This window comes from Hemitrygon akajei, chromosome 9, assembly GCF_048418815.1.
Source record: "Hemitrygon akajei chromosome 9, sHemAka1.3, whole genome shotgun sequence".
Lineage (NCBI taxonomy): Eukaryota > Metazoa > Chordata > Chondrichthyes > Myliobatiformes > Dasyatidae > Hemitrygon > Hemitrygon akajei.
The window spans coordinates 149,877,429-149,902,457 of NC_133132.1; the positions used below are offsets into that span (position 1 = coordinate 149,877,429).

General features: G+C 42.6%; 1 protein-coding gene across 1 annotated transcript in view; it reads left to right on the top strand.

Annotated features, from left to right (window-relative positions):
• The window catches only part of LOC140732688 (adhesion G protein-coupled receptor F5-like), a 72,477-nt gene that overhangs the window by 17,517 nt on the left and 29,931 nt on the right, over window positions 1-25,029 (top strand). Inside the window, exon 2 of the mRNA XM_073055372.1 lies at window positions 20,027-21,403. Coding sequence (XP_072911473.1) covers window positions 20,027-21,403 — 1,377 coding nt within the window. The remainder of the gene's footprint in view (window positions 1-20,026; window positions 21,404-25,029) is intronic.

Here is a 25,029-nt window from a genome sequence, read left to right on the forward strand (position 1 = left end):
TGTAAATGGTAAACATTTGCGGACCCATCACCGACCACTGCAGCACCCCACTCACCATTGACTGCCAACTGGAGAAACACCCATTTATACCAACTCTCTGCCTTCTATTGGTTACCCAATGCACTATCCATGTGAATACACTTCCTCTGACCCCATGCATTCATATCTTATTTAAAAGTCTCTTGTGCAGCATCTTATCAAACACCTTCTGGATTTCCAAGTATACAACATCCACCTGTTCTCCTCTACCCATTGCACTCATTATGTCCTCAAAGAACTCCAGTAAGTTTGTCAAACAGGACCTGTCCTTTCTGAATCCATGTTGTGTCTGTCTAATGGAACCACTCCTTTCTAAATGTTTCGCTATTTCTTCCTTAATGACAGCTTCAAGCATTTTCCCGACTACAGATGTTAAGCTAACTGGCCTATAGTTGACCATCTTCTGCCTACATCCTTTTTAAAAAAGTGGCGTGACATTTGCTGTCTTCCAATCCGCCAGGACCTGCCCAGAGTCTAGAGAGTTTTGATAAATGATTACTAACACGTCTACTACAACCTCTGTCAATTCCCTCAGCATGCTGGGATGCATCGCATCAGGACCAGGGGACTTATCTACCTTCTGGCCCTCTAGTTTGCTCATCACCATCTCTTTAGTGACAGTGATTTTATTGAGGTCCTCACCCTCCATTTCATCCATAACATCATTCTTTGGCATATTAGACGTGTCCTCCACCATGAAGACCGACATAAAATAGTCGTTTCAATGCCTCAGCCATTTCTTTATCACCCAATATGAATTTCCCCTTTTCGTCTTCCAAAGGACCTACGTTGACTTTAGCCACCCTCTTCCACTGTATATATTTATAAAAACTTTTGCTATCTGTTTTTATATTTTGTGCTAATTTATTTTAATACTCTATCTTCCCTTTCCTTATTTCTTGTTTAGTTGTTCTTTGTTGCTTTTTAAAGTTTTCCCAATCTTCCAGTCTCCCACTACTCTTTGCGACTTTGTCCACATGAGTTGTTAATTTGATACTATATTTTATTTCCTTAGTTATCCAAGGCTGGCTCTCCCCTCACTTACTGTCCTTACTTTTGACTGGAATGTTATGGTGCGGTTGTATAAGGCATTGGTGAGACCGAATTTGGAGTATTGTGTGCAGTTTTGGTCACCGAATTACAGGAAGGATATTAATAAGGTTGAAAGAGTGCAGAGAAGGTTTACGAGGATGTTGCCGGGACTTGAGAAACTGAGTTACAGAGAAAGGTTGAATAGGTTAGGATTTTATTCCCTGGAGCGTAGGAGAATGAGGGGAGATTTGATAGAGGTATATAAAATTATGATGGGTATAGATAGACTGAATGCAAGCAGGCTTTTTCCACTGAGGTTAGGGGAGAAAAAAACCAGAGGACATGGGTTTAGGGTGAAGTGGGAAAAGTTTAAAGGGAACATGGGGGGGGGGGTGTTTCTTCACACAGAGAGTGGTGGGAGTGTGAAATAAACTGCCAGATGAAGTGGTAAATGCGGCTCACTTTTAATATTTAAGAAAAACTTGGACAGGTACATGGATGAGAGGTGTATAGAGGGATATGGTCCAGATGCAGGTCAGTGGGACTAGGCAGAAAAATGGTTTGGCACATCCAAGAAGGGCCAGAAGGCCTGTTCCTGTGCTGTAATGTTCTATGGTTCTATTCCACTTTTCCTCAACTATCCTACCAAATAACCTGTGCTCCCAATCCACATTAGCCAACTCCTCCATCATCCTGTTGTCGTCTCCCTTGTTCAAGCATAATACACTAGTTTTAGATCTATTTCATCCTCCATCTCTATGTGAAATTCAATCATACTATGATCACTCTTTCCAACAGAATCCCTGACTACAAGATTGTTAATCTTACCTGTCTCATTGCACAGGGCTAGATCTAAGATAGCATTTTCTCTTGTAGGTTCACTAACATGCTGCTCAAGAAAGCTATCACAGATACATTCTATTAAGTCCTCTTCAAGACTTCAACATGATTCACCCAATCTATGTGGAAGTTAAAATCCCCCATGATAACTGTTGTTCCGTTCTTACAAGCCTCAGTTATTTCTTGGTTAATTGCCTCTGCCACTGCAATATTTTTATTAGGTGGTCTATGGACAACTGCCACCAGTGATTTTTTTCCCTCTACTATTCTTAATCTCTACCCAGATGGACTGAACATTCTCCTCTGTAGATCTTAAATCATCTTTCACAATTGCCCTGATCTCATCCTTAATAAGAGCGCCATCCCCCCTCCTCTGCCTTCTTGCCTATCTTGCCTGATACCCTTGGATATTTAATTCCCAGTCATCTCCACCTTGCAACCAGGTTTCTGTAATGGCCACTAAATCATATGCCTTGGTACTGATCTGTGCCACAAGTTCACTAACCTTGTTTCTAATACTACGGGCATTTAGATAAAGTGCCCTTATACTCATTGTCCTTTTAGAATCTAGTGACCTATGGGATTTTCAATTTTTACTTTTATGCACTCTACTCTTACTTTTTTCTTCATTAACTCTAGCTTTGGTTTCTGCATCACTTCCCACTTCTTTTCTGTGTGGGTTCCCATCCCCCTGCCATATTAGTTTAAAACCTCCCCAACAGCACTAGCAAACAATCTCCCTGGGACATTGATCCCAGCTCTGCCCAGATGTAGATCGTCCGGATGGTACTGGTCCCATCTCCCCCAGAAGCGGTTCTAATGCCCCACGAATCTGAAAGCCTCCCTCCTGCACCACCGCTCAAGTCACATATTCATTCGAGCTATCCTGCTATTCCAACTCTGGCTAGAATGGTGGACAACATTGTTGAGTGGTGTGGGCTGAATCACCTGCAGCTCAACATCTTCACACAGAGAGTGGTGGGTGCATGGAGTGCACTGTCAACAATAGTGGTAGAGGTGGATAAAATAGGGTTTTTAAAGAGACTCTTAGATAGGTACATGGAGCTTAGAAAAATACAAGTCTATGCAGTAGGGAAATTCCAGGCAGTTTCTAGAGTAGGTTACATGGCCGGCACAACATTTTACGCTGCAGTGCCTGTAATGTGCTGTAGAAGTCTATGTTCAGTATTCTATCACTAAGACAAAGGATTTGATGGTGGACTTCAGGAAGGTGAAAACACCCTGCATTCCAATCTCCATCAAGGGCACGGATGTGGAAGTCATCTGGGACTACAAATACCTGGGAACTCACCTGGACAATAAACTGGACTGGACTAAAAATTCAGGGACTCTGTACAAGAAGTGACAGACCCGATAGGCTTCCTGAGGAGGCTCCAGTCATTCAACATCTGCAGTGCTATGCAGTGGTGGCCAGCATTCTATTCCATGCTGTAATCTGCAGCAGGGTGAGAGCAGCTGGTACCAAGAAGATTTGATAATTTCATCAGGAAGGCTGGTTCTGTTCTGGGGGTGGAACTAGATTCTCTGGTGGTTGTGTCTGAAAGGAGGATGCTGCAGAAGCTACGGAGCATTATAGACTATACCTCTCACTCCTCCATGACATGATGGACAAACACAGCAGCAGCTTTAGTAACAGACTGATTCCACTGAGGTGCACCACTGATCGCCACAGGAGATCCTTTCTCCCGGCGGCTGTAATATTTTGCAACTCCTCCTCCTTAAGTGTATCGGGTTTCGTTGCACATCTGTACTTTGCATTTTTTCATACCTTAATGTTTACATTTTGTATTTTAAAGTATATATTTCTAACTGAGCAACCTTGCAATAATAATTTCCTTTGGGACACATAAAGTTTTATCTTACCTTATCTTATCCTATTTTATCTTATCTTAAACTACATATGCAGGGGGTGGGAACCAAAGTGAAGAGCAGAGGTTGGGGTGGTTGGTGCACAAGAAGAGGTATCTTGTAGGGAGTTTATGAGGAGGGATAGGCAAATGATAGAGCAAAGATGCACTCAGCAGATAGATTGAGGTCTATTTTAATGCAAGGAATATTATAAACAAGGCAGATGAACAGAGTGTGGATCAATATGTGGAACTATGATGTTGTGGCCATTACATAGACCATAGAATAGTACAGCACATTACAGGCCCTTCGGCCCACAATGTTGTGCCGACCCTCAAACCCTGCCTCCCAAATAACCCCCCACCTTAAATTCCTCCATATACCTGTCCAGTAGTCTCTTAAACTTTACTAGTGTATCTGCCTCCACCACTGACTCAGGCAGTGCATTCCACACACCAACCACTCTCTGACTGAAAAACCTTCCTCTAATATCCCCCTTGAACTTCCCTCCCCTTACCTTAAAACCATGTCCTCTTGTACTGAGCAGTGGTGCCCTGGGGAAGAGAGCTAGCTGTCCACTCTGTCTATTCCTCTTAATATCTTGTACACCTCTATCACATCTCCTCTCATCCTCCTTCTCTCCAAAGAGTAAAGCCCTAGCTCCCTTAATCTCTGATCATAATCCATACTCTCTAAACCAGGCAGCATCCTGGTAAATCTCCTCTGTACCCTTTCCAATGCTTCCACATCCTTCCTATAGTGAGGCAACCAGAACTGGACACAGTACTCCAAGTGTGGCTTAACTAGAGTTTTACAGAGCTGCATCATTACATCGCGTCTCTTAAACTCTATCCCTCGACTTATGAAAGCTAACACCCCATAAGCTTTCTTAACTACCCTATCTACCTGTGAGGCAACTTTCAGGGATCTGTGAACATGTACCCCCAGATCCCTCTGCTTCTCCACACTACCAAGTATCCTGCCATTTACTTTGTACTCTGCCTTGGAGTTTGTCCTTCCAAAGTGTACCATCTCACACTTCTCCGGGTTGTACTCCATCTGCCACTTCTCAGCCCACTTCTGCATCCTATCAATGTCTCTCTGCAATCTTCGACAATCCGCCCTTCCTCAATTAAAAAAATTTCTGTCCTCTCTGATTCTATCCTTTTCCAAGATAATGCTAAAGGTCCGGGAGTGGTGATCACTATCCCCCAGATGTTCACCCTCTGACAGATCTGTGACCTGACCCAGTTTGTTACCTAATACTAGATCTAGTATGGCATTCCCCCTAGTCGACCTGTCAACATACTGTGACAGGAATCCATCCTGGACACGCTTAACAAACTCTGCCCCATCTAAACCCTTGGAACTAATCAAGTGCCAATCAATATTAGGGAAGTTAAAGTCATCCATGATAACAACCCTGTTATTTTTGCACCTTTCCAAAATCTGTCTCCCAATCTGCTCCTCGGTATCTCTGCTGCTGCCAGGGAGCCTATAGAATACCCCCAGTAGAGTAACTGCTCCCTTCCTGTTCCTGACTTCCACCCATACTGACTCAAAAGAGGATCCTGCTACATTACCCATCCTTTCTGCAGCTGTAATAGTATCCCTGACCAGTAATGCCACCCTCCTTCCCTTTTTACCCCCCCCCCCCCATCCCTTTCAAAGCACTGAAATCCAGGAATATTGAGAATCCATTCCTGCCGTGGTGCCAGCCAAGTTTCCATAATGACCACTACATCATAATTCCATTTATGTATCCAAGCTCTCAGTTCATCACCTTTGTTCCTGATGCTTCTTGCATTGAAGTACACACACACTTTAGCCCTTCTACCTTACTACCTTTATTCTGCTTCTCTTTCCTCAAAGCCTCTCTATATGTTAGATTTGGCTTTACTCCATGCACTTCTTTCACTGCTCTATCGCTCCGGGTCCCATCCCCCTTGCAAATTAGTTTAAACCCTCCTGAACCATGCTAGCAAACCTACCAGCAAGGATATTGCTCCCCCTCGAGTTCAGGTGGAACCCATCCAATCTGTACAGGTCCCACCTTCCCCAGAAGAGATCCCAATGGTCCAAAAATCTAAAACCCTGCCCCCTGCACCAACTCCTCAGCCACGCATTCAACTGCCATCTCCTCCAATTCTTACCATCACTATCACGTAGTACTGGCAGCAATCCTGAGAACGCCACCCTTGAGGTCCTGTTCTTCAGCCTTCTCCTAGTTCCCGAAACTCACACTTCAGGACCTCATCCCTCTTTCCGCCTATGTCATTGGTCCCAACATGTATCACAACTTCTGGTTGCTTTCCCTCTCGTACCAGGATGTCATGCACCCGGTCAGACTCGGATATCTCAGGGGCAGGAATAGCTGCTGAGTGTGCCGGGCTTCAGATGTTTCAAAACAGACAGGGAGGTAGGCAAACAAGGTGGGGCATTGCTAATCACGTATTTGCTGCACAAATCACTCTCTCACCTAGAGGGGGTCAGTTGTGCAGTGAGGATTACATTCCTTGACTTCTCTAGTGCCTTTAACACCATCCAGTCCAAGATCTTAAGGCACAAACTAACGGAGATGGGAGTAGACTCTCACATGGTGGATTGGATAGTGGACTACTTGACAGATAGACCTCAGTATGTGTGGTTGGGAGACTGTAGGTCTGACACGGTGGTCAGCAGCACAGGGGCGCCGCAGGGAACCGTACTCTCTCCGGTCCTGTTCACCCTGTACACATCAGACTTCCAATATAACTCGGAGTCCTGCCATGTGCAGAAGTTCGCTGATGACACGGCCATAGTGGGGTGTGTCAGGAATGGACAGGAGGAGGAGTATAGGAAACTGATACAGGACTTTGTGATATGGTGCAACTCAATCTACCTGCGTCTCAATATCACCAAGACCAAGGAGATGGTGGTGGACTTTAGGAGATCTAGGCCTCATATGGAGCCAGTGATCATTAATGGAGAATGTGTGGAGCAGGTTAAGACCTACAAGTATCTGGGAGTACAGTTAGACGAGAAGCTAGACTGGACTGCCAACACAGATGCCTTGTGCAGGAAGGCACAGAGTCGACTGTACTTCCTAAGAAGGTTGGCGTCATTCAATGTCTGTAGTGAGATGCTGAAGATGTTCTATAGGTCAGTTGTGGAGAGCGCCCTCTTCTTTGTGGTGGCGTGTTGGGGAGGAAGCATTAAGAAGAGGGACGCCTCACGTCTTAATAAGCTGGTAAGGAAGGCGGGCTCTGTCGTGGGCAAAGTACTGGAGAGTTTAACATCGGTAGCTGAGCGAAGGGCGCTGAGTAGGCTACGGTCAATTATGGATAACTCTGAACATCCTCTACATAGCACCATCCAGAGACAGAGAAGCAGTTTCAGCGACAGGTTACTATTGATGCAATGCTCCTCAGACAGGATGAAGAGGTCAATACTCCCCAATGCCATTAGGCTTTACAATTCTACCGCCAGGACTTAAGAACTTTTTAAAAGCTATTATTAATGCTTTTTGAGATAGTGATTTAGATGTATATCATATTTTTTTTTACTGAGTTAAGTATTGTATGTAATTAGTTTTGCTACAACAAGTGTATGGGACATTGGAAAAAAGTTGAATTTCCCCATGGGGATGAATAAAGTATCTATCTATCTATCTATCTATCTAATCAGGAATAGTATCACAGCTGAAGCATAGGAGGAAGTTATAGAGGGATTGCCTCCTGAATCAATGTGGGTGGAAGTCAGCAACAGGAAGGGGGCAATAACTCTACTGGGTGTGTTTTATAGATACCCCCCCTCCCAATAGTAACAGAGACATCGAGGAGCAGATAGGAAGGCAGATTCTGGAATGGTGCAATAATAATAGGGTTGTTGTGATGGATGATTTTAATTTTCCTAATATTGACTGGCAACTCCTTAGATCAAGGGGTTCAGATGGGGTGGAGTTTGTTAGGTGTATTCAGGAATCTGTAGATAATAATAATAATAATAATAATAATAATAATAATAATAATAATAATAATAATAATAATAATAATAATAATAAGTAGAATATGACACAATCTGTAGATAAGCCAACTAGGGGAGAGGCTGTACTTGATCTGGTATTGGGAAATGAACCTGGTCAGGTGTCAGGTCTCTCAGTGGAAGAGCATTTTGGAGATAGTGATCACAATTCTATCTCCTTTACCATAGTATTGGGACAGACAAGTTAGGAAAGTGCTTAACTGGAGTAAGGGGAAATATGAAGCTATCAGGCAGGAACTTGGGAGCATAAATTGGGAACAGATATTCTCAGGAGAATGCACAACAGAAATGTGGCAAATGTTCAGGGAGTATTTGCATGGCATTTGCATAGGTGTGTTCCATTGAGGCAGGGAAAGGATGGTAGGGTAAAAGAGCCATGGTTTACAAAGGATGTATAAAATCTAGTTAAGAAGAAAAGAAAATCTTAGAAAAGGTTCAAAAAACTGTCAGAGCTCAAGAAAATTACATGGTTGTTAGGAAGGAGCTTAAGAATGAAATTAGGAGAGCTAGAAGGGGCCATGAGATGGCCTTGGTGAGCAGGATTAAAGAAAACCTGAAGGCATTCACAAGTATGTGAAGAGCAAAAGGATGAACCGTGTGAGAATATGATCAATCAGGTGCAATAGTGGAAACATGTGCATGGAGTCAGAGAAGGTAGTGGAGGTACTTAATGAAGGACTTTGGCGATTGTGGGATGACTTTCAATGGATTGACACACTTGAGCATATAGACATTAAGAAAGAGGATGTGCTGAAGCTTTTGAAAAGCAGTCAGTTAGATAAGTCACTGGGTGCGGATGAGATATACCCCAGGCTACTGTGGGAAGCGACGGAGGAGATTTCTGATGCTCTGATTAATGGTAAGAGTCTTGGCAGTGTGGAAGGTCAGAGAGATCTTGGTGTCCGAGACCATAGGAGACTCAAAGCTGATGTGAGGTTGACAGTGTTGTTAAGAAGGTGTATGGTGTGTTGACCTTTGTCAACCGTGGGATTGAGTTCAAGAGCCGTGAGGTAATGTTAGTTATATAAGGCCTTGGTCAGACTCCACTTGGAGTTGTGCGTTCAGTTCTGGTCACCTCACTACAGGAAAGATGCTGATACTATAGAGAGAGTGCAGAGGAAATTTACAAGGATGTTGCCTGGATTGGACAGCATGCCTTATAAAAATAGGTTGAGTGAACTTGGCCTTTTCTCCTTGATGTGATGGAGGATGACAGGTGTCCCGATAGAGGTGTATAAGATTATGAGAGGCATTAATCGTGTGGATAGCCAGAGGCTTTGTCCCAGGGCTGAAATGGCTAACATGAGGGGGCATAGTTTTAAGGTGCTTGGAAGTAGGTGCAAGGGGGATGTCAGAGGTAAGTTTTTCACACAGAGAGTGGTGGGTGCATGGAATGCACTGCTGGCAATGGTAGTAGAGGCAGATACAATAGGCTCTTTTAAGAGACTTTTAGATGGGTACATGGAGCTTAGATAAGGCTAGATGCAGAAAGATTGTTTCCGATGTTGGGGAAGTCCAGAACTAGGGGTCACAGTTTAAGGATAAAGGGGAAGCCTTTTAGAACTGAGATGAGGAGAAACTTCTTCACACAGAGAGTGGTGTATCTGTGGAATTCTCTGCCACAGGAAACAGTTGAGGCCGGTTCATTGGCTATATTTAAGAGGAAGTTAGATATGGCCCTTGTGGCCAAAGTGATCGGGGGTATGGAGAGAAAGCAGGTACAGGGTTTTGAGTTGGACGATCAGCCATGATCATACTGAATGGCGGTACAGGTTCGAAGGGCCGAATGGCCTACTCCTGCACCTATTTTCTGTGTTTCTATGATTGGGATGGTTTGGGTCCCCAATGATCCTACAGGCCATTTTTACACTCCTGTCCTCATAATTGTCCTGAATCATGGGAAGTTCATAACTATAGATGTGCTGGGTTGTCCGCACCACTCTCTGCAGAGTCCTGCGATTGAGGGAAGTACAGTTCCCATACCAGGCAGTAATGCAGCTAGACAGGATGCTCTCAATTGTGCCCCCATAGAAAGTTCTTAGGATTTGGGGGCCCATACCAAACTTCCTCAACCGTCTGAGGTAAAGGAGGCGCTGTTGTGCCTTTTTCACCACACAGCTGGTGTGTACAGACCATGTGAGGTCCTCGGTGATGTGGATGCCGAGGAACTTGAAGCTGTTTACCCTCTCAACCCCAGATCCATTGATGTCAATAGGGGTTAGCCCATCTCCATTCCTCCTGTAATCCACAACCAGCTCCTTTGTTTTTGCGACATTGAGGGAGAGTTGTTTTCTTGACACCACTGTGTCAGAGAGATGATTTTTTTCCCTGTAGGCCACCTCATTATTGTTTAAGATAAGGCCAATCAATGTAGTATCATCGGCAAATTTAATTAGCAGATTAGAGCTGTGGGTGGCGATACAGTCATGGGCCTGAGGGCCTCCTGTCTTGAGAGCAGAGGGTTGGAGGTGAGGGAGCCCACTCTTACAACCTGCTGGCGATCTGACAGGAAGTCTAGGATCCAGATGAACAAACCAGGGTCAAGACCAAGGTACTTGAGCTTCTTGTCAAGCCTAGATGGAACTGTGGTGTTCAATGCTAAACTGTAGTCCAGGAACAGCATTCTCACATAAGCATCCTTCTTCTCCAGATGTATGTAGAGCAGTGGCTATTGTGTCATCTGTCAATTGGTTGTGTCGTTAGGCGATTTGTAGGGGGTCCTGTTTGGGTGGTAGCAAGCTGCAGATGTAGTCCTTGACCAGCCTCTCAAAGCATTTGCTTATTATTGAGGTGACTGCGACAGGACACCAGTCGTTCAGGCATGTTACCTTGGTCTTTTTTGGTACAGAGACAATGGTGGATAATTTGAAGCAGGAAGGCATTCTACACTGGGAGAGGGAGAGATTAAAAATGTCTGTAATCACATCTGCCAGTTGTGCTGCACACATCCTAAGCACTCGCTCTGGGTTGCCGTCTGGTCCCGCAGCCTTGCGACTGTCCACTCATTGGAAACATCTGCGTACCTCAGCGTTGGAGATGACCAGGTTGCAGGTTGTAGTGGTGGCTTTCCTTGGAAGCTTTGAGTTAGCGACATTGAACTGAGCATTGATGCTCGATTAAAGTCACCGGCGATGATGAAGGCAGCCTCTGGGTGTGCATTCTCCAGCATGTTGATGGTCTTGTACAGTTCCTTGAGAGCGAGGTCAGTATCAGCCTGTGGCGGAATGTACACCGCTGTGATGATGACAGCTGTGAACTCCCTAGGCAGCCAGTAAGGTCTGCACAGCAACACCAGGGATTCCAGGTCCGGGGAACAAAAGGATTTGAGTGCACACACATTCTGGGGGTCACACCAAGCATTGTTAACCATGAGGCATTTCCCTCCTTTATTCTTCCCAGTAAGGGTTTTCAACCTGTCTGCCCAGAACAGGGAGAACCCAGAGGGTTTGATAACGTGGTCCAGTATCTCCTCTGCCAGCCAGGTCTCCACAAAGCACAAAATGTTACATTCCTTTGCTTCCCGCTGATAGGGATTCTAGCTCTCAGTTCACAAAGCTTGTCATCCTGGGACTGAACATTAGCCAGGAGTATACGAGGGAGTGGCGGTCGATTCGCATGCCGTCTCAGCCTCACCAGGATGCCGGCCCTTCTCTCTCTTCTCTGGCACTTCTTCTGAGGTAGTGGCGGTGTAAGAGATGAATCTTCCATGGATCACTCAAGCAGGGGATCCCAGTGTAGGAAAGGCAGCACATAATGAGTAAATGCCGCTTTTCCGATGTTCAGAAGGGTCAGTCTATCATATTTGATGTGACTATCAGTTACAAACAGAAAATGCTGAGAAAATCATAGAAATTAGTCGTATACTGTAGATTTGGAATGGAACTCACAACATAGCCACTGTACGCGGTGCCATCTTGGTAGTCATTACATTTTCTCCATTACAAGTCCCCCATTACAATTGTGTCAATAACCTTATCACATGCCTTTTCCTGCTTCCTTTCCAATCTCAGCTCTACATCTCGGCTACTATTTGGAAGCCTATATATGATTCCCATAATGCTTTTCTTTAACCTTTGCAGTTTCTTAATTCCACCCACAAAGATTCCACATTTTCTGACCCTATATCACCTCCTTCTAAAGATATACATAATTCCATTCCTGCCAACAGAGCCACACCACCGCCTATGCCTTTCTAACTGTCCTTTCGATAAAAGTATATCCTTTGATGTTAAGCTCCCAACTGTGGCCTTCTTTCAGCCACAGATCAGTGATGCTTTGGTGATAACTGGATAACTTAGCATAGCAGAGTTGAGGATGTAATCAGATCAGCCATTATCTTACTAAATGTGGAGTATGGATGAATAGTGGATGGAGGAGGGATCAGGTGGGCTAATTCTTATGATCAAACATGGATCAGATTGGAGAGGCTGGTCATTTTTCCTTGGATTAAAGAAGGCTGAGGGGAGATTTAGTTTGAAGTATACAATATTATGGCAGGTTTGAATAAGGAGGTTAAAGAAAAGTTGTTCCGACAGCAACTAGGGGCCATAGATTCTGGGCTTCAGGGAAGAAATATACGAGTGCTCTGCAGAGAAAATATTTTCACACAGTTGGTGGCAATGAAACAGAGTTGATTAATGAGTAAATGCGAAAACATAGATTGGGGAATGGGTCAGTTTGGGTCATTCTAAACAGATCTTGCATGAAAATAATCTTCTTTGTCATAATAGCTCTACCTGCATTTCTCTTTGATATCTGAACGATCTAGTGAACAACATATGTCTGGCTGCTTGTGTTTCCTTGCTTTGAAGGAATTTGCACCATTTCTGAACATATTCTGTCAGGCCCAATTGCCCGCTAGGGATCTCTGTTGGTGGAATGTCCAGTGCAGGTATCTGTCCTTTGCCACACCGGCTGATAGAAACTTCTGCCAGCATGAGCTAAAGCAGACAACTTAGTACAAATATTCCTCCAAGTACCTGTCTGTAAGATTAAAGAGGATTTTAGTTTCATGTCCGAGTGGCATAAGGCTGCGGTGTTAGCCCCTGGCATTGTCGTCTGTGGAGCATCAATTCTAGTTTAACACAAACAAGCCAATGCGGAAAGTACTGGGCAGGTGAATAATAAAGTAAAAGAAATAGGAGCAAGACTAGGTCAACTCTGTCAAAGCCCTCTCTGCCAAGCCAGAACTTATCAAATACACTCATGGAGCATGACATAAGCTTGGGGAAACTAGACTGTTTACCTTTTGGAAAACTATATAATATTTCCTTCAACAGAAGATGAAATTCCCTGCACCGACAGCGAATTTGGAACAACAAAATTTAATTCCACTGCGGAAATCCCCTGTCAGGGAACAGAAGGTGTCAGGAAAAGAAGATGTGGAAAGAATGGGAAATATGATGATGAACATGATTTCTGTCTAATACCTGCAGTTAGTTATCTTCTTAAGGTAGGTACTGCAAATAATGTACTCAAATATAAGGTTTAACCAAAGTTCAAGGTAATTTTTTTAATCAAAATCAATACATGCTATCATATTGAACACTGAGAATCATTTTCTTGTGGACATACTCAATAAATCCAATAACCATAACAGAATCAATGAAAAATTGCACCAGCTGGGTGCACTGCCGGTGTGCAAAAGACAACAAACTGTGCAAATACAAAAAGAAAGAAGAAATAATAATAATAATAATAACAATAATTATTACTATTAGCTAGAAAGAGCTAGAAAGAAACCAACAAAATACCACACCAATGCTATGCAAGAAAATAATGGAGATGCAACCCACTGAAGCACTGATAAAATACAATTACTTTAACTGCTCCACAACTTGATGATAGCAGCAACAACAAACATAGATGTTGAACCTCCACAGAATGCTGAGCTTACAGACAAAATTATCCTAATATTTAACACCACACTAACAGAATATACGGGCATTGACCCAACAAAAAGACCTTACATTTCAAAACAAACTATAACATCAAAATTTGCAAAAAAAATATTTGCAAACATCTCAACAATAGTATAATACCACAATATTTAGGAAAAGTTGAAACATTTGAAGAACTACACATAATAATATACTGTGCAACATTAACAGCAGTGTAGTATAATGACTTCAAAGTAGAGGCACTCATTAATAGAAGCACCAAAATGGGAGAAAAGATTAAGAAACAAAATTGAAGTCTTCAGAGCAGAAATAGCCCAACTAATGGAATATAAAATGGATAACATGAGCAAGAAAGTTAAGAGAACAGCAAAGGACATACTAAAGAAATAAAAGGTCCATACAAGATATGATCAACTTAACAAAAGCATTGTAGAATTTAGAGATATGCTAAAACAAATGCTTGGTGTGTACAAAGCAAGATAAATAGATACATGAAATGTGCCAGTTGAAGAAAGCAGAATGATCAGTTTAGAAACAATGAAAAGGGATTTTACAGGACATTGAAACTAAATCTGAGGTGCGAAAATGTCACCAACCATAGCACATAATTACCAATAAACACAGAGATAATGAACTTTTGGTCTAATATCTAGTCAAACAGGGTGACACCCAATGATGAAGAAAGTGAGATCAGGGTGGAAAAGGAGTGCACTCATACAAATGAAGAAATGCAAACACCTGAAATTGCAATGACTATGATAAAAGCAACTGAGAAATGAATGTGCTTGGCTATGCCTATACCTCAGGTTTTACCAGTTGAGCTGAGTAAAAATAAAAATACTCCAATAATAATAATAAATAAGCAACAAATATTGAGAACGTGAATGGAAGTATCCTTGAAAGTGGGTCCATACGTTGTGGGAACAGTTTAGTGATGGGGCAAGAGAAGCTCAATGAAGTTATCCCCTCTGGTTCAAGAGCCTGATGGTTTAGGGGTAATAACTATTCCTGAACCTGGTGGTGTGAGTGAGTTCTGAGGCTCTTGCATGATCTTCCTGATGGCAGCAGAGAGAAAAGTGCTTGACTTGTGTGGTGGGATTCCCAATGTGATACAATGTAAGGATTTAACCAAACTCTTTGCAGTATTTTAACACATCTGAGAGCTGGTTTAAAGTTGTTGTGCTATTAATCGCTTGCCTTTGGAAAGGTTTGAAGAGATGATTACAATAATAAAGAGATTACACCGTGACCAGTTATAAACTCAAATAGTCATCCCTCAGCACTGTAACCAAAGGAGTATATTTTGGGTGTCCGGAGTTTGTGCTCAGAAGCTCTTGGACCAGTTACTCGGATTGAATATTCACAGGGATTCTGCTAATTGGGATGTGCTCTCATTGTAAGTAGATGTCCTTATAAGCATTTCTACTTTCATTTTGCAGGTGACAAAATCTTCTGTTGAAATGACAAAGAATTTTTCCAGTCTTCTTCATCAATTATCTATGGCCTCACAAGAGCAAAACATCACCAAACCTGGAAATGTAGAAGCTGTCGTAACCATCCTGAAGGCATTTTCAGAAGTAAACAATACTTGCAATGAAACAGATTTGGAGGTAAGAACAAGCATCTAGCAGGAAAAGTCCGGGGCATTTTCTGCAATGTGTCTTTTACCATTAAAGTGGTTCAGCAAGGTGAACAGTATGTAAGCAGTTTGTGGAATCATACTCCACCCTCACCAGTAACTCAGGGTAATGCGTGATGAAATTGATCTTTCACCTCAGTGATCCTGCTCAACTCAGAGTCCATTTGATGTGAGGATCTGAGTTTGGGCTTGTATTAATCTAGTTTAGGGCACCTTTGATGTGCAGCCCAGAAAATAGACCACCTTTCCCTGGCACATTAAAGGGGCAGCACAATATTAAGCCCTGAAGCCCTTGGGATCACCTACAAATCATTGTGAAATGGAAGAAAGCTGTGTTTGAAATGATCTATGGTATTTTACAGCCAAATATCATGCATATATAAGGTCAAGTGTATTTCCTAGTAGTTCACCCCATTCCCTACAGTAGTCACAGAGGGTATCAGCATTTAATGCCACATAAAGAGGCAACACAACTTCACTGACCTTGGAGGAAATAGAGGCTTCAGCAATGAGACAGGCAACCTGTAGATTTACTGAACAAGATCTGGACTTTCTCATTAGTTAGATAGATATAAAGAGGGAGCTCCTGTGTAGAGTGAGCCCAGAGCTCAACCAAAGACACCACATGAAGAACCTGGTGTTGATACATAGCTGTTTCCTCCATTGTGTCAATCCCCACTCACATCCTCAAAAAATGTCAGGGTGAGCTGTTCAGTTATATTGACAGACTTCAATGGGATCAGAGATTCTTTCATTACTATGTTCTGATTGTTGCAGGTAGTCCTGCAAATGATGGTATGAGGGACATGTCATCAGGGCTCACTTGGAATAATAATTGATGAACATTGCAGGTGTTAGAGACAGTGTGTGGTTTTGTGGACTATGATTATGTATTCTCCTTTGATAAGATGTTTCTTGTCAATGCACTCTTTATTACTGGTGTTCTTCTGGAAAATCTCTCCTGTAGTCCTGCATATCCTCCTGCTCCTCTCTGTGCCATGCACTCTGTGTGAAAAACTTAACTATGACATTCCTCCTATGCTTTCCTCCAAACATCTTAAAGTTATGTCCCCCTGTATCCACCCTGGGAAAATGTCCCCGGTTGTCCACTCTATCAATGCCTTTCATCATTGTATTCACCTCACATCCTCCTTCTCTACAAAGAATAAAGATCACGTTCACTCAACCTACAGTACCTTCATATGACATGCTCTCCAATCCAGGTAGCATCCTGGTAAATCTCCTCTCCACGCTCTGTAAAGCTTCCACATCTTTTCTGTAAAGAGGTGACCAGAACTGAATGCAATACTTCTTGTGTGATCTAACCAGGATTTTACAGAGCTGCAACATTACCTCATGGCTCTTCAAATCACGTCATGTTTAATTGTCATTCAAACCATACATGGATACAGCGAAATGAGACAGCATTCCTTTGGGGCCAAGGTGGAAAAGACATACACGACCATTCAAAATATCGAGAAAGAAAAAAGAGCATAGAAAACACATTTTTAGTCCAAGACTCTGAGCAACAAGCCCTGCAAACTGATGGTTCCCAGCAGTCCAGCTGGTAATTCCTCCAATACAACACTTGAGGACAGCACTGACGAGAGAGGCCACCCCCAACCGAGCCCGGACACCATGCTACAACATAAGCCGGCAACTAGTGGCCGAGTCCTCACTACAACTCAGGTGACACTGCTGCCTCACTGTCTATTTCTTCACCAATCATGGGAAGCAGGCCTGCGGCAATCGTTGTCTAACAGGGTCCTGCGATCGCAAAAGTAATGACCAAGACAGTTGCTCACAGTTTCACTGTATGCCACCTTTGCTCCATCTGGTCCAAACGTATCGATGCAGCTATACAGAAGGCAAGAGAGTGCCTATACTTCATTAGCATTTTGAAGAGATTTGGTGTGTCAACAAATACACTCAAAAACTTCTGTGGATGTATTGTGGAGAGCATTCTGACATGCTGCATCACTGTCTGGTATGGTGTGGGGGTAGGGGCTACTGCACAGGACCAAAAGAAGCTGCAGAGGGTTGTAAATTTAGTCAGCTCTATCTTGGGTACTAGCCTACAAAGTACCCAGGACATCTTCAAGAAGCAGTGTCTCAGAAAGGCAGCGTCCATTATTATTAGGACCTCCAGCACCCAGGGCATGCCCTTTTCTCACTGTTACCATCAGGTAGGAGGTACAGAAATCTGAAGGCACACACTCAGCGATTCAGGAACAGCTTCTTCCCCGCTGCCATCTAATTCCTAAATGGATACTGATCCCGTGAACATTATCTCAATTTTTAACATATATTATTTCTGTCTTTGCACAATTTTTAATCTATTTACAACACATATAGTGTAATTTATTTATTTATGATTATTACTTTTCTTCTTCTATATGATGTACTGCATTGAACTGCTGCTGGTAAGCTAACAAATTTCATGACACATGCTGGTGATAATAAACCTGATTCTGATTCCGAATGAGACAATAATACACAACCACCTGCACATTTGGAAGTGGAAAGCTTTGTAAGTGAGTAAATGATTGAGATTTTTATGCCCTGATAGGGACATGTGTGTATTCAGTGATCTATGCAGGCTTCATCTCCTTTCTGTACCAGATCCCCGTAGCTCCTACTAAACTTGCAAGAAACCTACAATATCTCACTGCACAGGTGATTCCACAGATGCTGGAAATCTTGATCAACACATGCAGAATAACAGAGGAACTCAGCAAGTCAGGTTGACTATGGAGGGGAATAGACAGTCGGTGTTTCGGACTGAGACCCTTCATCAGGATGGAACCGTTGACTATTTATTCCCTTCTATAGATGTTGCCTGACTTGCTGACTTTTTCTAGCATATTGTGTTTGTTGTTCTGTATCTTACTGCACAAGGTCCCACCTACTCTTCACTGAGATTAAGTGGGTGAAATCATCTCTGTACAAGCACAGTGCCTGATGCAGTCATGAGCAGCAGATTGCAAGACAAAGCAGAGATTTAGAGGAGGTATTTGGAAAGATCCCACGGTGTGGAGGTTGGGAATCCACATGACCCTGAGCTTTGTGAAGCTGAGTGTGGTTAATGATCCTTATTCAGCATTTCACACATTTCAGTGATGACAGTTGTTTGTTGAAATATTCCAGTGTGATGAATCTCTGGAATTCTCTATCCCAGAGTGTTGTGGAGACTCTGTGGGAATTTAAGATGGAAGAATCAGGGAACAGAAAGCCCTGGGAACTGGCATAGGAAAGGAGATGAGGCCTTTTTCATATTGAATGGCAGGGCAAATTTGAGAAACCGAATGGCCATTTCCTGTTGATACATTCATACACCCTTATGCAAATGGGATATGTGTTTTTGCCATTCTTTTTTGGGGAGGGTGTTTCTCTTTGAACTGACTTCCTTGTTTTTTTTTGTTTTGTGATAATCCGGAAAAGAAGAATCTCAGAGTTGTATACTGCATACATACTTGGATAATAAATGAACCTTTGAATATTTGACCCTTGTTGAAGCTTTGAAGATGGTGGAAACAGGCTGTTTGCAAATGGCTTCCTGCCTTGAGCTTCTCAATCAATTCTGCAAGACCAATCATTCCAATGATGCAGTTGTTTCCTTCAGTAATGGGGTGCTGCCTGCAGTGGCTATCTTACAACAGTGGGAATTTGATGCCTTGGATTAAGAATTAGATCCAGTTCTTTGTTCAATAATCAACGCGGTATGAACTACCAGCTCTGTTCCTTTAGCACTGGTGTCAGACACTACAGTTACATTTGTGTTTGTGAATGGCCTTGAAAGTAGTTTATCATCACAGTGAGTAGGTTTGTTAACAATTTCAAAATGTCTACACTTGAAGTGATCCTTGTGATGGGAGAATAGGTTAAATGGTATTTTTGCTTAAAAACAGTACATCTTGATGGTCCCAGCAGAGAATTAGATTTCAAATTAGATTAATTATGTGCACAGGTCACATTAGTGCTGTGACTAATCTAGAGACATATTAGCAGAATAAGCAGGATATTGAATGATGTTTATAGAACCACTAAGTGCTTGTTAAGGATTACAAGTTTTGAATAGATTTTTGGGATACATTGCATAGCTTTTATCCCTTTAACTGGTTGAAGCCTGCTTTCATTTACCCTATCTATACCCCTCATAATTTTGTATAGTTCTATCAAATCTCCTCTTAATCTTCTACATTCCAAGGAATAAAGTCCTAATCTATTCAATCTTTCCTTACAACTCAGTTCCTCCAGACTGAGCAACCTCTTGTAAATTTTCTCTGTACTCTTTCAACCTTATTTACATCTTTACTGTAGGCAGGTGAGTAAAACCTGCATTCAATAATCCAGATTAGGCCTCACCAATGTCTTGTACAACTTCAGTGTAACATCCCATCCCCTGTACTCATGTTTATAATTATCCAAGGAGGTGGGGGAAATTTTTTTCAAACTTTTTGTTTTGACTTTACTAGCCCTGGCTTCTCTGATTCAGTATCTCTGAAGATATTTTGTGGCTTTGGGGAGGAGGGGTGCTGGGGGGCTTTCGAGTCAACTTGCTTCAGTCATTTCCTGAATGTTTTGTATGTTCAAGTCTTTATCTTTGTCCATTTCTATTTCAAAAGTATGTGAGTTGCTGAGAATTACATTTGATTGATTAATAAAGTATTCCTTTTTTTTTCAGAATTTCTTGCAAACTGTAAACACCGTGATTTCTCATGAATCAATAGAAGCCTGGAGGATTCTCTCCAGCCTAACAGCTAAAACAAATATCAGTTCTAAATTATTACTGTCAGTGGAGACATTTAGTAGTCGTCTCAACCTGATGAATCACACTTTAGATATTAAAAAGGAGAATCTACAGCTCAGAGCTACTAAAATTGACAGCCGTGAAACAAAAAGACCCATGAAAGTAACCTTTGATAATTTTGGCACTGAAGGCTACACCAATTTATCTACTAATATATTCATTCCCACTGATGAACTTGAAAAGTTGGTAAACAATGTAGTTGTCACAATTGCATATCCATCATTGATTGATATTTTACCTAGCAATGCAAACTTCAAAGGAAATTTCTCAATTAATAGTCTCATTGTGACAATAACATTAAGTGATAAGAAACCAATTAAAACTAAGATGAACTTCTCAGCAAGAAACTCTACACTTGATTTTAACTCTGCCCAATGTGCATTTTGGGATTTTACTCTTAATGGTACATGGAATAATGATGGCTGTACGCCGGATCTTGATGAAGAAAACGTCATTTGTAATTGTGAGCATTTAACATCCTTTTGCATTTTAATGTCCCCTAAGACAGAGGAGAACAGTATTTTGAATTTTATAACCCGAATTGGAGTTGCCGTTTCTCTAGCAAGCTTAATAATAACCATCATTATAGAAGCAGTGGTATGGAGGCACGTGACCAAGAGTAAAGCATCACATATTCGCCACGTGGCAATTCTGAACATTGCTATCAACTTGCTGATAGCAGATGTATGGTTTATCGTGGCAGACTCTGTAAAAGAAGGTTCAGGAGCTTGTGTGGCTGCAACCTTTTTCATTCATGTTTTCTACCTCGCCTTATTCTTTTGGATGTTCACCCTTGGCCTTCTACTTGTCTACCACCTGGTTTTCTTACTCCACAATATCAGCAAATCTGTTTTGATGGGAATCTCATTTGGCATCGGCTATCTGTGTCCAATAATAATTTCAGCCATTACAATCGGAGTTACCTATCCACAGGACAGTTACATAAGAAAAGATGCCTGTTGGCTCAGTTGGAGGGAAAAATACCCAATACTTGCTTTCATTATACCGGCTTTATCTATCGTCGCAAGCAACTTTATTGTTCTAGTTGTGGTCATATTCAAGCTCCTACGACCAACAATTGGAGACAGGCCCGAGGGCCATAAGAAGAAGGATACAATAAAACCAATTGTGAGGAGTATTGCAGTGCTAACCCCAATCCTTGGACTCACGTGGGCATTTGGAATACCAACCTTTCAACAGAACCCCCATATTGCTTTCCAATGCATATTTACAATTCTCAATGTTTTTCAGGTATGTATTAAAAAAGAATTATGACCTTTGTTGTATAATGGCATAGTTATAATTATGTACTAGATTTTATGTAAAGCAATCAAAATCTTCTAAATATCTTCTAGTTCAATAGATGATTTGATTAAAGTCTGCACAACATTTTCTATGTGACAGTAACTAAAGTCCAACACATGGATGAGTCCTGCAGAGTAGGGATCATGGAAAATTTTGTTTTTTGAGAGCCCATTCACCATGACAGTGAAATAGAATATCACTGAAGTTGCTTGATCTGAGTGCTTGCAGCACTTTGTTTTTTATTTCAGATTTCCAGCATCTGCAGTTTTCTTGATTTCCGTGTCACTACTCCATGGGGCGCTTCTCTGAATTGCAATTTCAACACTGCCAGCACATCCCAACATGCATCATGGGGAGCACTGCCATACTTTTAAAGGATAACCACAATTGTAGTGAAGACAAAGAACCATAGATAATATTTAATCAAATCTCTGAAGCACTTCAGGGTTAAATAAATGACACAACTCTCAATCCAAAACTGGCAGCAGGAAAATTTAAATTCAGTAAGTTAATAGTGAATCTGAGGAATAAGCTAGTACCATGAACACTAGAACACCAGAATACAACAGCACAGTACAGGCCCTTCAGCCCTCGATGTTGTGCCGACCCATATATTGCTTAAAAAAGTACTAAACCCACATTACCCCATAACCTTCTACTTTCTTTCATCCATGTGCCTGTCCAAGAGGCTCTTAAATACCTCTAATGCTTTAGCCTCCACCACCATCCATGGCAAGTCATTCCAGGCACCCACAACCCCCTGCTGTCTCCCCTAAACTTCCCTCCCTTAACTTTGTACATATACCCTCTGGTGTTTGCTATTCATGCCCTGGGAAACAGGTATTGGCTATCCATGCCTCTCATAATCTTGTAGACTTCCATCAAGTCCCCTCTCATCCTTCTACACTCCAAAGAGAAAAGTCACAGCTCTGCTAACCTTGCGTCATAAGACTTGTTTTCCAATTCAGGCAACATCCTGGTAAATCTCCTTTACACCCTCTCCATAGCTTCCACATCCTTCCTATAATGAGGTGACCAAAACTGAACACAATACTCTGAGTGTGGTCTCCCCAGGGATTTGTAGAGTGCAACATGACCTCTCCACTCTTAACTCAATCCCCCTATTAATGAAGCCTAGCATCCCATAGGCCTTCTTAACTACCCTATCAACCTGTGCAGCGACTTTGAGAGATGTATGGATTTGAACCCCAAGGTCCCTCTGTTCATCCACACTCTTAAGTAACCAACCATTAACCCTATACTCAGCCTTCTGGTTTGTCCTTCCAAAATGCATCCCTTACACTTATCTGGATTGAACTCCATCTGCCATTTCTCTGCCCAACTCTGCATCCTGTCTATATCCTCTTGTAGCCTTCAACAACTTACAGCTCCATCCACAAGTTCTCCAATCTCCGTGTCATTTGCAAACTTACTCATCTATCCCTCCGCCTCTTCATCTGGGTCATTTATAAAAATCACAAAGAGCAGAGGTCCCAGGACAGATCCTTGCAGCACTCCACTAGTCACCGACCTCAAGGCAGAATACTTTCCTTCCACTACTACTCTCTGCTTTCTTCCCATAAGCCAAATTTTTTAATCCGAACAGCCAAGGTTCCACTGACCCGTGCCTCATGACTTTCTGGATGAGTCTCTCATGGGGAACCTTCTCAAATGCCTTGCTAAAATCCATGTAGACCACATCTACCACCCTACCCTCATCAATTTCTTTTGTTAGTTCTTCAAAAAACTCAATTAGGCTCGTGAGGCACGACCTTCCCTTCACAAAGCCATGTTGACTATCCTTGAGTAGACTGTACTTCTCCAAATGCTCGTAGATCCTATCCTTAAGAATCCTTTCCAATAGTTGGCAGACCACCGATGTAAGACTCACCGGTCTATAGTTCCCAGGATTCTCCCTATTATCTTTTTTAAACAAGGGAACTACATTTGCCATTCTCCAATCCTCCGGCACCCCCCAAAGAAAATTCAAAGAGGATTCCTCTTTGGCGAAAGAGGATTCAAAGATCATAGCTACCGCTCCAGCGATCTCTTCTGTCATTTCCAATCAAGGTCCTTTTCACTTGTGAATACTGACCTCCCCAACCTCCTCCTCCACATATTGCCTTCTTTATCCTTTAGCGCCCCCACCTTCATTCTTGTCATCCTTCTGTTCTTCACATACACATAGAATGCCTTGGGGTTCTCCAAAATCCTACATGCCAAGGCCTTCTCATGCCCCTTTCGAGCTCTCCTAACTCCTTCCTTAAGCTCCTTCCTGGCTACCCTAAATTTCTCAGGAGCCCCTCCTGCTTCCTGCTTCTTATATCTACATATGCTTCCTTCTTCCTCTTGACAAGTTGCCTCATGTGTTTCGGCAGCCATGATTCTCTTTTCCTACTATCTTTTCCTTGTCATAGTGGGACAAACCTATTTTGAATCCAGCACAAGTAGTCCCTAAACTTCATCCACATTATTTCTGTGCTTTCACCCTTGAACATCTGTTTCCAATTTACTCTCGCTAGTTCCTGCCTCATCCCTTCATAGTTAGCCCTTCCCCAGTTAAGCACTTCCCCATTTTTTCTGTTTTTATCCTTTTCCATAGCTATGCTGAAGCTAAGGGAGTTGTGGTCACTCTCACCAAAATGTTCCCCCACCAAGAGGTCTGCCACCTGACCAGGTTCATTACCCAGAACTGGATCAAATATGGCCTCTCCTCTGGTCGGCTGGTCCACATACTGTGTAAGGAATCCTTCTTGAACACACCTGACAAATTCAGCCCCATCTATCCCCTTTGCAGTCAGGAGATGGCAGTCAATATGAGGGAAGTTGAAATCACCCATAACTACAACCCTGTATTTCCTGCACCATTCTAAAATCTGCCTGCTTATCTGCTCCTTGGTGTCCTGAGGGCTATTTGGGGGCCTATAGACTACTCCCAGCACAGTGATTGATCCCTTCCTATTTCTGACTTCCACTCACACCAACTCAGTGGATATTCCCTCTGCAGCGTCCTCCCTTTCTATAGCCGTGATACTATCCCTGACCAGTAATGCTACTACCCCCCCCACCCACTTTTCTACCTCCCATCCTATTCCTTTCAAAACACCTTAACCCTGGTACCTACATCAGCCAATCCTGCCCTTCCTCCAGCCAAGTTTCAGTAACGGCCACAACATCGTAGTTCCACGTACTGATCCATGGTCTAAGTTCATCCCCTTTATTCCTAATACTCCTAGTGTTGAAATAGACACATTTCAACCCCTCTGACTGGCTACATTTATGTTTTGTTCCCTGCCTGTCCTTCCTCACCAACTCAGAACACATGGCATCATGCCTTTGTCCTTCTACCCTAATCTCTGCACTCACATTCTGATTCCCACTCCCCTGCCAAACTATTTTAAACCCTCCCCAACAGCTCTAGCAAACCTGCCCACCAGGATATTGGTCCTTTTCCAGTTCAGGTACAGCCCGTTCTTTTTCTACAAGTCAGACTTTCCCCAGAAGAGATCCCAATGATCCAGAAATTTGAACCCCTGCCCCCTGCACCAACTCTTCAGCCACGCATTCATCTG